At 46.5% G+C, this 17,009-nt stretch overlaps 1 protein-coding gene across 4 annotated transcripts; it reads right to left on the reverse strand.

Moving 5' to 3' along the window:
- Window positions 1-1,709: 1,709 nt before the first annotated feature.
- KBTBD2 (kelch repeat and BTB domain containing 2) lies at window positions 1,710-16,042 on the reverse strand. Of its 4 annotated transcripts, none has more exons than XM_054177130.1 (4): window positions 15,883-16,042; window positions 7,799-8,324; window positions 4,465-4,630; window positions 1,710-3,665 (listed from the first exon to the last, which is right to left on the reverse strand). In XM_054177130.1, exons 2-4 carry the CDS (start codon window positions 7,966-7,968, stop codon window positions 2,130-2,132), a joined length of 1,872 nt encoding a protein of 623 aa, XP_054033105.1. In that variant the 5' UTR covers window positions 7,969-8,324; window positions 15,883-16,042; the 3' UTR covers window positions 1,710-2,129. The 4 variants fall into 4 exon arrangements, with proteins under 4 accessions (XP_054033105.1, XP_054033104.1, XP_054033107.1 ...); XM_054177129.1 differs by having other exon boundaries at window positions 15,858-16,042; XM_054177132.1 differs by lacking the exon at window positions 15,883-16,042 and adding an exon at window positions 15,183-15,331.
- Between the last annotated feature and the right edge of the window lie 967 nt (window positions 16,043-17,009).

The raw sequence follows: 17,009 nt of genomic DNA on the forward strand, positions 1-17,009 counted from the left end.
ATCTCAAAGGTCTTTTCCAACCTTGTTAATTCTATTCTAATGCCAGTGTCTGCATTGGGCTTTCTATAGCACTCTCACTGTTTTAAGGCATACGTCCTTGACCAGCCTTGCAACCAGATGTCCCAGGCTCCATGGAAGCAATCTACACAGACCTAGCAGCAGGATCCCCTGAGTCACTTCTCCCCTCTCACCTAAGCAGTTCAGGCATTTAAAAAACCCCAGAGTGATGTAATGCTAAATGCAAACATGCTGTGGCACCTCCAGGAAGGAAAAACAGGAGCTTGCTGCTTCTTGTGGCCACCATCACCCTTCTGGGTCCTATAAATCCCTACATGAAACAAAATTTCAAAGCAGGAGGGAGAGTTTCACTTTCTTATAAAGTCTTTTTTGCAATCAAAACCTTGTAATAACTGTACAAGACAGAGCTTTGTAAACCCACTTGAGACCTAGCCACAAAAAGGGCTAGGTGTCATCTTCATGAAAGCTGCAGTTGTATTCACTGGCATAAGAAAGAGATTTAAGGAGAAGCCAGTGGCAGTTTGGATGATGAAATAAATCAATCTGCTCTCCATAATGAAGACTGAAAATAGGTTCCCCCACCTTCTGAGCTGCTGAAAAGACTCCTCCTTACCTCTTTAGCACCCCTTGTTCTTCACTTTCAGCAGCTCAGGATCTGTCTCCTGACTGGAGAAATGCTGACTTACGAAGAGCGTGGCGGGGGATTCAAGTTTCCCCTCTTCCTCAGCTTGACTCGAATGCCCAGTTTCCAGCTTTCAGTGGCCAGTAAGCACCCCCAGCTAACATGCCTGCCTCCAGGCTTCTCACAGCTCAAGCCTTTCAAGTGGCCTTCCCCAAGCCCCCGGGCGGGAGAGCGTGTGCGGCGTAAGTGCGGAAAGCACGCCCAAACGCGGTCGGATTCAGTCTTTTTTAATAAATTAATGTCATTCAAAATACAGTGCCAGAACATGATGCAGCTGAACATGCTAGTAAGGTTTGTCATGAAGCACCTGTGTTTAGGTTAGGTTGGCGGCGCCCCGCTACTGCTAGTGGTTCCTGGGATTAATGCCAGAGCAGCACTAAAGTCATCTGCTCCCCTGCACACACAGCACAGGATATTCCTGAACGGTTTGCTTCCCCTCCCCCTTCCCCTCTACCCCTCCCCAAGTAAAAAAACCTGATAGCTAAGGGATATCTATACACAATCACACTACAGTAATGCTTGTTATTAAATTAACAGAAAATAAAGACCTGGTTAATCCACACTAAAACTTTTTTTTGTTTGTTTTACAATGGAAAAATACATCAGCAGCAGGAAGGAATATACATGAGCCAAGGTTGCTGTAATACAGAACGTGGAGGCATTTACTGAGGAAAGCTCCACAGAGACCCGCACTATGAGGGCTGACAATTCCTATTGCAAGCCCAGCAACTTTAAGTCCACACCTGGTAAACTACCAGCTGCTTGGAAGACCTGTTTTCTAATCAGACAGGTATAAGTTAGTGAAAATAGAATACATGCACCTAAGAGTACAGCTTGACTGAACCTGCAGTCATTTTGCCCTGCATGTTACCATACAATGGAAGATCTACCCTTCCTACCACAGGTAGATCCATGGGATTTGTTTCTTTTCCTTTTTCATGGCATTGCTATACCAACGTGGATACTGGGAAGCGTGGCAGAGTCCTTTCATTAGGCCACACTCTTACAGAACTAGCACTTAAGTAGCCTATCCAGAAGTAGTTCAAACATTACTGGAAGATACTTTTGAGAGAGCTGTGACATCATCCTAGAAACAGGAACTACTCTTTTTTTCTTTTCTTTTCTGAAGCTAATTTGCCTGAACCAAGATTTCATAGAGCTAGAAATTAATTCTTGAGACGAGTCAGATGCTTAAGCTCAGGATATACATACATGTTTCTCAGTTACCAGGTAATAGTATTTTAGGCTATGGAAGCAGATCTGCTCATTCCACTGATTGGTACTGAATGGCGGCGAGTGTTAGGTAGGGCATAAAAAATACAACTGGGGAAAGAGGAGTTTGACATCACTGCTTCCGGCCCTCTGCTCTCACAGCTATTCATTTAGTGATAGCTGAGCACAGAAGCAGTTGTGCAGTCTAATTTGGGAGCTATACAGGTGGTAAAGTAACCATCTCCCCATCCAGCTCGAATTCATCAGCTCCATCTGGTGAGAAGAGATACGTTGGAGGTTTCCATGGGGACTCTTCGAGGCAGGAGGGATACAGCTTTCCTACAGTGCACCGGAAGTCTTTGCCCAAGTCCCACAGCACACGTTCAGATATGTGCTGCCTCAGAAACCAGCGGTCCAGTTCCAGGTCGTATTGGTAGGTGGCATACTTGGCTCTCTCGTTCATGTGGGTTTCTCGTATGAAGACGCACAGCGCGTTGGAGATGACGACGGCTCTGACGCAGGGGTCAGAGTAGCGCTTGGCAGGGATGTTGGCTGCCATCCTCCACTCGTTCTTATTCACGTCGTAGATTTCCACCGTCACGGAAGACCCGTCCACAGTGCTGCTTGGCAGCCGTATGCCGGAGTTGCTGGCGATGTGCAGTCCTCCGATGTAGAAGATTTTGTCGCCGAAAGCGGCGGCCGAAGCGAAGCATCGACTCGTCTGCCGCATGGCCATCTCCACCCAGGCGTCTGACCTGGGGAAATAGCAGTACATCAGGTTGTGTGCCATGACGTAGATGCAGTTGTGAACGGCCACCGCCGTGCTCCACTGCCAGGCGCAAGGCAAGGGGCTGACCATGGTCCACTCGTCCTTCTCGGTGTCGTATCTCTCCACAGTTCTCCTGTTGAGCTCTCCCCCGACGCTGTCTCCTCCGATTGCATAGATGTAGCCTTCGCAGCAGACCAGGGATGGCTTTATGCGCACAAACAGCATCGGCGTCTTTGGAAACCAAGTGTTCTGCTGGGCATCGAACCAATAAAAGCAGTTCACAGTTCTGAAGGCAGCCTGGAGTTTGCTGCTTTTACTGTGGTTAGTTTTGGTGTTTTTCAGAGGAACCTGCCCACCTGCTATGTAGATGTCGTTATCGGGAGTTACCAGAGTCCCAACCTTATGCAAGTCAGCAGGAGGGTTGCACAGTTTGTAAACTTTTTCTGCCTGGGGGCTGTAACAGACAGAAGAATAAAGACTACCGGGGGTTTCAGCAGCAGCTTCAATGAATATCATCATCTCCTCTTTCGTCATACCTAGCCTGGGCTTGAAAAACTTGGGCATGGATTTGTAGAGGCCTTGCACCACCACCGACTTGTCGTTGGGTGGCAAGCCTTGGAACCAGGCTCTCTGCGTGACCTCGGAGAGCGCGTCGATGCGGATCTGGCTGAGGACGGAGGACAGGTACTGTGACCGCGACTCCGTGTTGTACTCCAGCCACAGCATCGCGGCTTCGCGCACCGTCTCCTCCTTCTCCACGTTTAAATTGTCACTGCTTAAAATATCTATCAGTAGGTCATGGGACAGCTGCATGAAAGCCTCCTGGTGGTACACAGCTGTGAACTTGTGCTCTACCATTCTTTTAGCGCTCTGCTTTAACTCCTCGCAGCTGAAGAGGTCGGCGAAGCTCAAGAGCCGCACACAGTTTTCGGCGTTGATTTTTTTGATCAAGTATTCTCTGCACCGCTGTAACACGTCGTCTACCTGCCAGGCAAAGAAGAAGCACAGCTCAGGATTGCTGCGTGCAATCTGCTCCTTCACCTGCCAGCAGCAGGTAAAAATACCTGCAGGCGTTTAATATGGATCAACAGGTTGGGCCTGGAGTATGTGCTCAAGTGCCGCAGCAACTTACTCAGCTGCTTCACAGAGATCAAGTAGAGCAGTGAGGCTGGTGAAGGGTTTGGACAGCACACAGGGAGTGGCTGAGGGAGCTGGGGTTGTTTAGTCTGGAGAAGAGAAGGCTGAGGGGAGATCTTATTGGTCTCTACAGCTACCTGAAAGGAGGTTGTAGTGTGGCTGGTGTTGGTCTCTTCTCCCAAGTAACTAGCAATAGGGTAAGGGGAAATGGGTTTAAGCTGTGCCAGGGGAGGCTTAGATTGGACATTAGGAAAAATGTCTTTACTGAGACAGTGGTGTGGAAAAGGTGGAGTCACCACCCCTGGGGGTGTTCAAGAAGCTGTAGATGTGGCACTTCAGGATAGAGTTTAGTGGTCATGGTAGCTGGGTTATGGTTGGACTTGAAGATCTTAAAGGTCTTTTCCAACCTTAATGATTAATGATTCTGCTGGAGGAGCTAAATGTTAGAAGTGTCCTCTTTTGCTTCCACCATCCACAGGGAATGGAAGGCAAGGAGGGACGAGTGCCTGAAGCATCTGGCAAACAACTGCTGTTTATATCGAGCAACAGAACAGAAGCATTTTGAAAAGCTGAACAGAGAAACCTATTTAACAAGATAAAGGGGAAGAGAAGCAGTTCTTTCACCCTTGAAATCAAACACTCCTACCTGTAAGAAGCAGGCAGTTTCATAAAGCTGTTCCACTGTGCTGTCACTTATTGCCAAGTTCCCCGTGTAGGCGTAGGTGATGATGATCTGCAAAGTGGCTGCGTCCACGTTCCTCAGGTGTACGTGTGTCTGTTTGCTTTCACTCAGCCCGCTCATGAACATGGCTCTGAGGAGAAACAGGCAAGACAAGGATCAACAGTAAGTACAGTAATAGTCACCTGTAAGTCTTCAGTGATGACACTCCAAAAGGTGAACAGTCTTTCTGGTTGCCTCTTTACAGGTGTTTGGTATTTGCCTGAGGCTACCATCTAGTATTTAAGATAAAGCATTGTACAGAGCATTCAAAAGGTACTCTGGGTGCCTTATGTAGAAATGTATTTATGCAAGCTCTTTTATGTTAATCAGCAGAGAACTCTAATGAATTCAGAGGTGTAATGATGAATGTTTAATACTTTTTCTCTGTTGGGTGATGAGAGGGAAGAAACATCCCCCAGGAAACTGCTGAAACATACATAGCTAGATTTTAGATTCCAAAACAGAAGCAGCAGATTTATGCAATGGACTGAGCTAAGTCATTTCAAAAAGCATGCTCCTCTGGGAGAAGGAGAATTAGCTCACTGAAATGGAGCAAGGACTAGCACTCCTTGAATCGTAGAATTGTTAGGGTGGGAAGGGACCTCAAGGATCAGCCAGTTCCAACCCCCCTGCCATGGGCAGGAACTCCTCACACTAGATCAGGTTGCTCAGAGCCACATCCAGCCTAGGACTTAAAAACCTTCAAGGATGAAGCTGCCACCACCTCCCTGGGCAACCTGTGCCAGTGTCTCACCACCCTCATGGTGAAGGACTTCTTCCTAACATCCAATCTGAAGAATTTCTTACAAACCATTCATCATCATGTGCAGAAAAGCAAGTCTGTATGACATAAAAACCAATCAGACTTGGTCTGAACACCAACAAAAAAGCACAAATCTTTCCATTACATCTTCCTGAAAACAAGACAGACAGGCAATTAAAGTTACTGTTTCCATAATGTTTTTTACACATCTTGCCCATTCTGGTTTTGTAACTGCAGCACAGCTAAGCACTAACCTGATTCCAGAACTGTACACCAGGTACTTGTCCCTTTTCTTAAAATGGGGGTATTGATTTTTAAGAGCATTTGCTATTTCTGGTTGCATTGAAAATTCAGCTCAAGACTCTGTATTTATTTGGGAATATTTAGGAAACCAGAGATGAGAGAAGGTTGAAGAGAGGGTCAGTGCACCCTGCAGTCCCGCCTCCAGCTGCAGCGAGGAAGGGGACATGGAGCCAGACTCCCTAAGCAAAGCCATTCCAGGAAGCATCTGATTCAAAAGACAGTGCCCCACCTCTGTCACCCTCTCAGCTCTTCAACTCAGGCCAGCTTGCCTTTTAGGAGAGATCACTGACTGGCCAAGTGAGTATCAACTTGCCATGCAGCTTTTTGAGAGTAAGCAAGGCAGTATGAGTGCTAGCAGACTCCTCTTCATAGACAGGGAGAGGCAGCTGTTAGAGAGAGTCTGGCTCCACGGCACGCTCTCACACTGCTGAGCAGCCTGTGCCTGAGCTGTGCTGCCGCAGCTCGGCATTCGAGCACGAAGATGGAAGGTGAGCCGGCTGCAGTCGTACACAATGGCTGGGATCACACTAAGAGATGCTTCCTATTCATCCCCCTCTCCACCCAGCCTCCTCAGGGCTATCAATTTTTCATAATAAAGCTACATTTAGGAAGCTGAGCGTTACTTTCTTGCTGTAAACCGAAGCAGAGAAGAAAAACAGAACATGACAAAACCACAAGGCTGATGCTTCTTTCAACCAGTGCCAAAACCTCATTCCATAAATAATAAACAAACACGTATGAGTAAGAGATCTGACTGCATATTCTAGCACAGCACACTGTGTGGACTCCTGACAGCTTTCCAACCTTATGATTAGCCACCCACATTAAATCTGGCCACGTTTCCAGGGCTTGGTACTTCATAGGCTGTTGGAACTCATGTCACCTGCACCAGGCCCTTGTCAGTCCCTGCGTCCAGCCACCCCACAATGTTTGTTTCAGCCCAGAGGAAAAAAGGTAACACAAAACCCAGCAGCAAGACGACCTCCTGTGAAAGTTACCAATTAATCCTCAAATAGCTCAGTGCAAGAAAGCAGACAAAATACAGGAAGTATTTGAGAAGCATTCTGTGTAGTGAGCCCTTCTCAACATGAGGACAGAATGTGCACACCTTCCCTGCTTAAACAGGAAAAGAAGTTAGAATCCTTTCAGAATGTTATCAGGGGGGTGAAACGTGCACGGATGTCACCAAGGCTGGGTTCATGCTTCAAAATTCCTTCCAGACAGGCAAATTAATTACACTGTGTTGCAAACAACACATAAAAAAAGACTTAAGTGCTGCAGAAAAATCATGGTGCCTTGTCACCTAGGACCTGCTGCTAAAAGTAGTACTGCAAAAGGTAGTAGCAGTCTACAACTTATTAATAAAAGCTTTGGAGAAGACAAAACCCAGGCTATCTGGGAGGCAGAAGCCACTGAATTAAAAACTCCAACAGCATCCCAGTGTTGGGAAGAAATCCCCCGAACAAAAATCATCCACACATACAAAAGAAGAAAACAACACTGCACTGCAGCAAGACTCTCAGGCAAGAGAAAAGGTTTTGGCTTCTTTGCTGATGACTGGGAAAAGGAAGCCATGAACTTGCACAGCAATCCCTGCTCCCACCAGAGACCTCTGCTAAGAAACTACAGCTAATAAACATGGCAATGGACCTGCAGCTAATTAACATGAGAATGGAACTTGCATAGCCAAGTCTCAATCTCCTTAGCTCACCTGGGGAAGTAAAAAAGAAATTAAACATTTAAATATCTGAAGAGTAAGGAAGGTACCTAATCATTCAGACTTGGTGAACTCCCTAAAGAAAATGAACCAGCAAAAGGAGGTTGTTAAGGCCAGGCTGGATGTGGCTGTGAGCAACCTGATCTAGTTTGAGGTGTCCCTGCTTGTGGCAGGGGGGTTGGAACTGGCCAATCCTTGAGGTCCTTTCCAACCCTAACAATTCTGTGATGCTAAAAGTGTGATTTTAATTTTTTTCAATACTGTAAAAACCACAGTGCCTATCCAGAGTAAGGGATGGAAATTTGATTTTACTCTTTTAGTGACTGCCAATCACAATATTTAGGTTTTTTACTTCCTTCACTGATCGCAAAAACTCTCTGCAACACACCAGATTGTGAAGCAATTAAGTAATACAGCACTCAGAAGCAGGTCTCATGGATTTCCTACAATTAACAGATCCTAGTTTGGATACCTACCTGAAATATGAGCTGCACGTGGCAAGGACCATCTTATGGCAGGGAAATTCAGTGCCCTCAACAATCAACACTATGTCAGTTAGCAACTGCTGTTCATAAAAGAACTTCAACTGCTCCAGCAAGGATACAGCGTACTCCGTGTTGATCTGCCTCTCGTCCTGGGTAGACATGACTGTATTCCATTAATAGTTCCAGGACCAGAGAGAAAAGTCAGGATCTTTTCACCAGAGAAAGGTCAGCTGAATGTTTCTGAAGTAAGCAGGGGACAAACCAGCAGAGAGTCCTTCAGAAGTGATACTGATGAAAAAAAAGGCAGTTCTGTCTTGGACTGCTGAATCGATGTTTCAGACTTTGACCCACTATTAGGTCATCATGCTTTGACTTGATGTCAGAAGCTGTTCAAGACTTTCAAGAGTGTCTGCAGAGCTCCTGTTGAGATCTATGACCCAGGCAACGGATGAGCAGAAGCAAAGTCTGAGGTAGATGTCGAGGTAACATCTCGTGAAGAGTGGCTGCACTTGAGTGACTGAAAGCAGGAAAATAAAATCAATTTACACATTAGCACTTAAAAAAACACCCTAAACTTTCATAATTACCCCTGAAAATAATTGTCTAACAACAACTATTTCTACACTGGGAATCATTACTTGCACTAAAAACTCCTGTAGAGAGAACAAAACAAACCAATGAGAACTGAAAAGCAGAATACACAGAATTAACCAGGTTGGAAAAGACCTTTCAGATCATGGAGTCCAACCTATCACCCAACACCAGCTAATCAACTAAACCATGGCACCAAGTGCCTCAGCCAGACTCTTCTTAAACACCTCCAGTGATGGTGACTCCACCACCTCCCTGGGCAGCACATTCCAATGGCCAGTCTCTCTTGCTGGGAAGAATTTCTTCCTAACATCCAGGCTAAACCTCCCCTGGCACAGTTTGAGACTGTGTCCTCTTGTTCTGTCACAGGTTGTGTGGGAGAAGAGACCAACCCCCACCTGGCTATAACCTCCCTTCAGGCAGTTGTAGACAGCAAGAAGGTCTCCCCTGAGCCTCCTCTTCTCCAGGCCAAGACTGTGCATTCACTCTCAACAATATTTAGACTCCTCCACCAAGATCATTTATTTTATCAACACAGATTCTAAGGCTGGGAAGTTAAAAAGAGGTTCAGTAAGACTTTATTCCTCTTCCAAAAATTACCCAGCTTTCCCACTGAGTGCATTTCCTTCAATCACTGATAAAACAGCCACATTCTTCTCATTTCCATATTAAACAGCTACTTTTTCTGCTTTGTGCTTTTGTCTTCTTAAAGCTTAACAGTACCAGGCCACTAAAAATATAAATGCATCTTCTTCCCCATTCCATCATTTTCCAGCTAAACTCAACAGCATCAGCATCATCCTCTTCATTCTACCTCTGCCATTCTACTAGAGAACAAGCAGAACCAGAGCTAAAGCTGGAAAAACCCTAGTCACCTAATTCCCAGCACTTACTCATCTTCTCTCTGGACTCACTCCCATAGGTGAGCATGACTGCTGTAGACAAGAGGAAAGTACAGAGATAATAGGAGCAAAGGGATGATGGAACACGTGGAGTGGTTATAAAGCAGTGACACAGTCTCAGGCTCTGCCAGGGGGAGGTTCAGGCTGGATGTTAAGAAGTTCTTCCCAAAAAGAGAGATAGGTTGGAGGTGAAAGTTCTTCACAGAAGGAGTAATTGGCCATTGGAATGTGCTGCCCAGGGAGGTGGTGGAGTCTCCACCCCTGGAGGTGTTCAGAAAAGGACTGGATGTGGCACTTGAAGCCATGGTTTAGTTGTGATGAGGTGTTAGGTATTAGGTTGGACTTGATCTCTGAGGTCTTTTCCAACCTTATTGATTCTATGACCACGGGCTACCACAGTGTGTTTTCGTGTTTGAACATTTCTCCTCCTCCTCTTAAAAATGGGGCCAGGATTTATTTTCCATGTGAACACAGAATGACAGAAACGTAATTAAGGATGAGATAGTTGTGATGGTAAAATCACCTGGCATCAGAAAAGGACACCAGAGTACCACATCTATCAAGTACCTCCAGACTGAATCTTGCACTGTTCTTTCATATTCCAAAAATCAAAGAATAACCAGGAACTTTGTCTCAAGTCCAAGATATCACTATCCCTATAGTCCATGATGAGCAGTGAGTGCAGAAACCCTTTCCTTGAAACAAAATCCTTTACATTCCATACAGAAATAGATGATTTAGTGCAAGATGAAGGATGAAGAAATACCTGCCAGCCCTATCAAAGATCTGCTATTTCAACATAGCCCTATCTGTAATACAACTCAAAGACAGCTCTTTAACATGCATTCACTTGAAACAGGTATGTTTAATTAATACTACTTTAATTACTCCTAATTTAGTGTCACTGCTCTCCTTTGGTGAATATAAGACAAAAAAAGGAGTATCTCAAACTTAGTTTTCACTGGGTGTTTAACAAAACCAGTCAAAATAGTCAAACCCAGTGTTCAGTGTTCAACTGAAGCCAGTTAATTAAAAACAGAAAAGGTGTTAATATTTGGAGGAGGAGGAAGGAGAGACTACTGTCTGCTGCACTAACAGGTATTAGCACAAAACTTGACTTCAGACCTTCAAGTTTCAGGTGTTTAAGCACTCGAGTCACTAAGCCACCAGTATATCAAAGGCACACAAAGATACTGCTCACCTCAAGCAATGACCTGCTTCAAGTCACAGCTGCTTTCCACCAAATTAGTATGCATCCTGTCTCTGCATCACTGACCAGTATCCTGGTTATCTGATAACAGCTTAACATGCAACCTAATCCACTGACAGATTTTGCACCGAACTTTAAATGGCTACAGAGACAAGCAGACTTCCTAAGTGTGTTAGGCCCCCAGAAATAGCTAGCTTGTGGCTCTCCTGGTATCCCAGGTCTCTCCACAGCTTTGTTTTTCTGGATTACGAATAAAGTTTAAAGAACAATTCAAGACAGTGGATTAAGCTCTGTTAGGGCAGAGCATCAGCAGTATTAAGCTTTAGCAAAAGTAGTCATTGATACCACAACTTCCTATTCTGATGCAATTTAAAAGAATGTACATCTTCAGAAACAGAGGGAAAAGGGAGCAAAACTGAAATGGACTAGTGTAGGCATTAGGTAACAGAACCAGCTGAGGATGCCAGGGAGACATTGATAAACACCTGCCAGTAAGATTAAAGATGCTCTTGGCAGCATGAGGCTGACAGTAACTGAAAAAACAAACCTGTTCAGCAGAAGACAAGTTGAAACTGTGAAATTAATTACTATAAATAGCTGGAACATCTGAGTATGACCCTCAGTAGCAGGCAAGATTGCGGGGAGGACAGGAGTCTTGGTGCAGATCATTAATGTGATGTGAACCACCTTTGAACTGTCCATTTACAAAGCTGGAGTCCCTGGTTTACAGCTGCTCTGAAACCAACTTATCTTCATGATGTGCTTCAAGGAGGTGGCACATGATAGGAACATGGTACATGCATGACTCCCGTTTTCTACATCCATACTGTGTTTTGCTGCAAGCGATAACTCTTTACTGAAGAACTGAAATTGTATCACAGAGTCAGCAGCCACATCCCATTCCCTTGTAATGGAACCACACTAAAGAGTCCTCAGGAGAGCAATACGTACTCTAAGACTCTCTGAATTTCTGGTCTAAAATTACCATCGCTTATTTGCCCAAGAGAAGTGAATCTGTTCAAAACACTAGGGTAAGTGGAGCAGGAACATAATTTTGTGCCTGGAAAGTCATCAGAGGTAGACTACCTACCTCTCTTGCAGCTCTCCAAAGAGCTCAAGACAATTTTAAAGCAGGTATTTTCCTCAATTTAGAGGCTGAAAAACAGGCACTGAAATAAGAATCACCTTGTTCAGGGCCAGATATTTGCCAAATGAGAGCTGCAAGAGGCTCAGTTCTCTCTGGTCCCAACCTGGCATCTCTTGGTTAGCATGCAGCTCTTAGAGCTCAGCTAACTGAAAATCCACCAACTTGAAGAGAGGTCTACACAGATGCACTGCAGTCTCTTGCAGTGCTCAGAGTGGTCAACACTGCTGATTTATGGTTGAAAATATCGATAGCTGAAGTTAGCTTAATATCCTGAACTGAAATTCTACCAGAATAAAAAGAATCCTTGAATACAAGTTCTGTGAATAAGACTTTCCTCTTCAGTGGTGCCACTGGAATGGCCATTTTGTTCTGGGCAGCTTCTTGGAAGTCAGCTTTCTAAAACAGGGCTGGTAGGGAGCTGCTGGAAGGTCACAGCAGTACTGAATTGCAAACAAAGTTATTACAGAGTGATCAAAAGGAACTCCCTGTTGAGCTGGAGAGAATCATTAAGTAGCAGGTTGATAAGAGGGTTTATTTTGAAGTAACTGCTTTTGGCTTAAGTCATATTAATGCTGTGGCTTTTAACACTTGTTCTTGTACTTCAAATCAGAATGAAACCATTCCAAAAATTAGTCATCGACTGTTAATGAGTTATGGGACAGGCTGTTAATTGCCTTCCTTGAGTCTGTTTATCTTCTGAGGTCAGGCAGAGACTGATAAACACAGATACCGTACTATACACATGGAAGTGTTAACACTGCACCCCCATGTGTAACATGCAATAAAGACACTGACTATTTCCAATTGAATTAGCAGGGAAGGGTCTGATATTCTTGAAGTAAAACTTGGTTTATTTTGTTTCCAAATTGGAAATTGTTGAGTTTTAGACATGTTGGTATTAGAGAAAGAAGGAAGTTCTTCTGAAAATGCCATTAAGATGCCTAATTTCCTATGAAATATATAGGAAATAAAGCTCTATGAAAGGATGCAGGTTCCTATCCACATCTTCAGCCACCTAAACATCTCTCATTCTAACTTCACTAACTACAAGTCACATTTAATAAACCTCTATGTCTGGGAAAAAAAGGAGGGGGAAAAAAAATCATCATCCAAAACTTACTTCCCTGGATATAACTCAGTTTGAATTTTTTTACAAAGCTTTAACTACAACTTTTGTGCACTTTTAATCAAATTCCCATTTCCATCCAAGGGCAGCCTCATACAAATCACAAGTAAAAACACGTTTAAAGAAGTGAGTCATTCACTATATTTAACATAATAAAATGTCAGAATTAAGAACTCAACAAGGGTAAGCCAGGCTACATAAGCATTCCTCTGAGGAGAGATAGTAATCCTCCCAGCTTGCAGGGAAGCCACCAAGCTCAAGCACTTCAATGCTTAAGTTACTGTTAAGGATATGCTGAGTTACAGATCACCCTTTCCAAATTGTTGTATCAACTAAGAGCCAAAGGGGGAATGCAAGTGCTAAAAATTATTAGAATCAGTGATGTAAATCAATACACCTTGCCAAGAGATCTCAAGGATAGGAAAGAAAGACAAAAAAGCAGTTGGAAGCTGTAGATTCTTGAGGACTGTATCAAATTTGCATCCTTGGCAGCAAGAAAAGAAATAGGTAATTGATGAAGCAGTTGCAGACTTGGAAGTTTTCCTCTCTTCAAAAGCCATCAAAGGTGTCTTTGATAGCACTGCAGCCCAGAAACCCGAGGACATCAAGGAGATTCTAGTAAGGCAACAACATGAAATTTCCCCAAAAAACTAAGGACCAGTTGATTCCTGCAACATTTTCATCTTGAAAATTACTGTTCCCTTGGAAACTACTACTGTTTTCCACGCACATTACGCAGGGGAGGCGAGTTACAACTTAGAGGCAGGTGAGCTTTCCGAAATTACACAGAAGCTAGAGACCAGAAGTGTCAGGCTCCACGCTGACAACACGTTTGGTCACAATGCAGTCTTCATTACCACCTTCTTTCCTGGTTTCTCTGCTCCTAAAGGAAGCAATACACTAAAGGAAATGACTGCTCAGAAATGAAATTAGCACAAGATAAACCAACAGCTTAACTTGGCAACTGGCCTTCATCGGGGAGCACAGGTAGTTTCCATCCCCAAGGGCATTTCTGTTTTGTGGGAAGACCTGACCTGTTTTGGAAAATTAATCTTTGGAAGAAAGTGGGCCAGGGATGTCAGCACTAAGATCCAGCCATGCACATCAAGTATGCACAGAAAAGTGGGGTGTTTTTCCCTTCTGTATAATGAAGGTGGTCTGGTTTATTTAACAACTTAAATTCCAGTTCACAGGTATACATCACTCCCTTAAATAATCACTTGGAGGCACGGATGCTCAACTAAAAAATTCAAGCAGTTCTACATTAAGAAATGAGATTAATAATTAACTTAGCTTTACTAACCATAAGTTAGTTTCTGAAAGGTTGAGTGCTTTATAGTGGATGTCTTACTCATGCATATAAAATTTATTCTCCAAATGCAGCAGCCACTAAATTAATGAAGAGAAATTTTAGAACTTGCACCACTTCTCATTAGTTTCCTTCTCACAGGACCAAACCAAACCAGCCTGCCTCAAAAACTGCCCCCAACAACAACTGCTTGTCCAAAATGCAGCCAAAAAATTAGTAAATAAGCAGCAACATCCTTTCTTCCACTTGAGCCTGCTCCTGCAAGATGCTGGTTACACAACACTGAGTATAACAGGACCCTTTTACGAGACACACACAAATCTTTAGGAAGGATGTGTGACATACAGCCAGGGCACAAGGCTATGTGATGTACACACCTGAGTACACCAAATACTACCTATTTCTCCTGATGTATTTATGAGAAACTGAACTCAGTTAATTGTGTGTTTGAACGACCTCCTAAATGCATCTTAACACAGTTCAGGCAGATACAGCCCTGGGAGAGCTCACAACAACACACTCACGTTCGGGTCCCCTACGATCACTAAGTAACACTGAGAGCCAAGCTGTGGCTTCACAAGGAAGCCTCTAAAAATGCAGGGGTTAGCTACAACACAAATCCGTTTCTAAATCACCATTAATTTCAAAAGCAGCAGATATCTATCCTGGTCAGGACAGAAACAGTAGTAAATATCAGAAAAAATAAATTAGGCACGCAGATGTCTAACTTCAAAGCTACGCTATGCATGCATTTAGACTCCACGCACTCACTAGGAATTGACTCTTCAAAAGCACACAGAAGCACTGAAGCCCACCCCCATCAGCGCTGTAAGCACCGATACTATGCACACACACACACAATCAGACGTACTGACGAGGAAAGGTGCCCGGGCAATCGCAAGAAACGGCAATGTCATCACTGCGCTGTTCTCCTAGATTTCATCCTGTCTGTCCCTTCAGGCACCTCTAAGAAAAAACGCACCGAGGTCGCAACCGTCCCACCGCACTCAGCTGAAGAGAGGCACTGAACGTTGGAAGCCGAACTGCCCTTCCCATTACAGACAAGAGTTTACGGTCCCCTCCTGCTTACGGGACAAGAAACAGTATCTCTTTCCTCTTCCGGACATCCAGGTGAACTGTCTCCTTCCTCCGCTTGCTTTCTTTCCTGCTTCCCTCAGAAAATCCTCACTAGCCCTAAGAAAGAGGGGCACCTTCCCGCTCCGCGAGCACCGGCACACTGCGGGGGCGAGGGGCGGCCCCGCCGGCCACACGGCTGAACCCCCGCTGCGTTTCCCTCTCCTCCTCCCGACTCTGCCGAGCTCCGCCGCGCCAGGAGCCGGCCCCGGCCAAGGGCGTGGAGGCGGGCCAGCAGCCACCTCGCCTTCTTCCTCGGGCTGCCTCAGCTACAGTTCTCTGCCGGTGTCCAGCGGGCCCAGGAGCCGCAGCTGCCGGGCGGGAGCGGCGGCAGGTCGCGGAAGGGGCAGGCGGGAGCCGCACCCAGGCGGGGGGGGGGGGGGGGCAGCGATAGGATGCCGCAGAGCTCCCCGCGGGCCTTCCCGCTGCGGGAGCGCCGCCGGAGCCAAGGATCCTTCGCGATGCCGGCCTACCCCCGCTCCAGCCCCGCAGGCCGCCGCCGGCCAGGAGACGGGAAACGGGACCCCACGGCCGCGCCAGACGAGGGCGGCCGCCGCCTCACGGCGCGGCGGGACGCGAGCTCGGGAGAGCCACCGCCGCCTCCCCCCCCGCCCAGTCACCACAGACAAACCTCCGACCGCCGCTTCCTCTCACACCTCAGCGTCCCGACCGCGGGCGGCCAGAGGTGAGGGGGCCGGGGAAGCGAGGAAGGAGATGAGGATCCGCTCGCACCCAGCCTGCGGAGGCAGCGGCCCCTAGGCGCGCAGGCGCGCTGCCCTCCGCCTCCTCATCCTCCAGAGCACGGCCGCCGCGCCTGGCCGCCCTCACTGCGCATGCGCGGAGCCCCGCGCGCCAGGCCAGGCGCCTCGGCCCGCCCCCGCTTCCTCTTCCGCTTCCCCTGCCTACGCCAGCGCCCGCGCGCCCAGGGAACGGAGGCCGCGCCCGCGCTTCCGGCGGCCGCAGCGCGCCCCCGTGAGGAGGGAGCGCGGCTCCGCGCCCCCTGCTGGGAGAAGCGGCTCCCTGCAGCCTGGAGGCCCTGTGGCCTTAACGGTTGATCCCGGAACGGTGGGGGTTGGAAGGGATCTCTGGGGATCATCTACATCCAACCCTCTTGCTAAAGTAGCTTCACCCCGAGCAGGCTGCACAAGGCCGTGTCCAGCAGGGGCCTGAATCTCTGCAGAGGAGACTCCGCAGCCTCTCTGGGCAGCCTGTCCCAGTCCTCTGTCATCCGCGTGGGTGAGGCGTTTTACACTTGGTGTTTCAGTGCCACAGATAACTTTAATCTGAACGTTATAGAAAGGAAAAACCCAAACATTACAGGAATCTCCCAAACTAGAGATGTCAATAGTGTCTAAGTAGCTAAGGGAGCTGGGGTTGCTTAGCCTGGAGAAGAGGAGGCTCAGGGGAGACCTTCTTGCTCTCTACAACTACCTGAAGGGAGGTTGTAGCCATGTGGGGGCTGGTCTCTTCTCCCAGGCAACCAGCAACAGAACAAGAGGACACAGTCTCAAGCTGTGCCAGGGGAAGTTTAGGCTGGAGGTGAGGAGAAAGTTCTTCCCAGAAAGAGTACTTGGCCATTGGACTGTGCTGCCCAGGGAAGTGGTGGAGTCACTGTCCCTGGAGGTGTTCAAAAAGGGACTGGATGTGGCACTTGGAGCCATGGTTTAGTTGTCAGGAGGTGTTGGGTGACAGGTTGGATTTGAGGTCTTTCCCAGCTTTATTGATTCTATGATCCACACCCCTTTGTTTTTCTCTAGTCACTCAGCTCCTTGCATAGTGCATC

This window comes from Dryobates pubescens, chromosome 38, assembly GCF_014839835.1.
Source record: "Dryobates pubescens isolate bDryPub1 chromosome 38, bDryPub1.pri, whole genome shotgun sequence".
In the NCBI taxonomy this organism is placed as follows: Eukaryota; Metazoa; Chordata; class Aves; order Piciformes; family Picidae; genus Dryobates; species Dryobates pubescens.

Excerpts from the sequence above, each read along its gene's own strand:
- KBTBD2 (XM_054177130.1), bottom strand. The coding sequence starts at position 7,968 with ATGTCTACCCAGGACGAGAGGCAGATCAACACGGAGTACGCTGTATCC. Across the intron at positions 4,631-7,798 it reads ACGTGCAGCTCATATTTCAG|AGCCATGTTCATGAGCGGGC; the intron begins GTAGGTATCCAA and ends GTTTCTCCTCAG. Across the intron at positions 3,666-4,464 it reads AAACTGCCTGCTTCTTACAG|GTAGACGACGTGTTACAGCG; the intron begins GTAGGAGTGTTT and ends TTTGCCTGGCAG.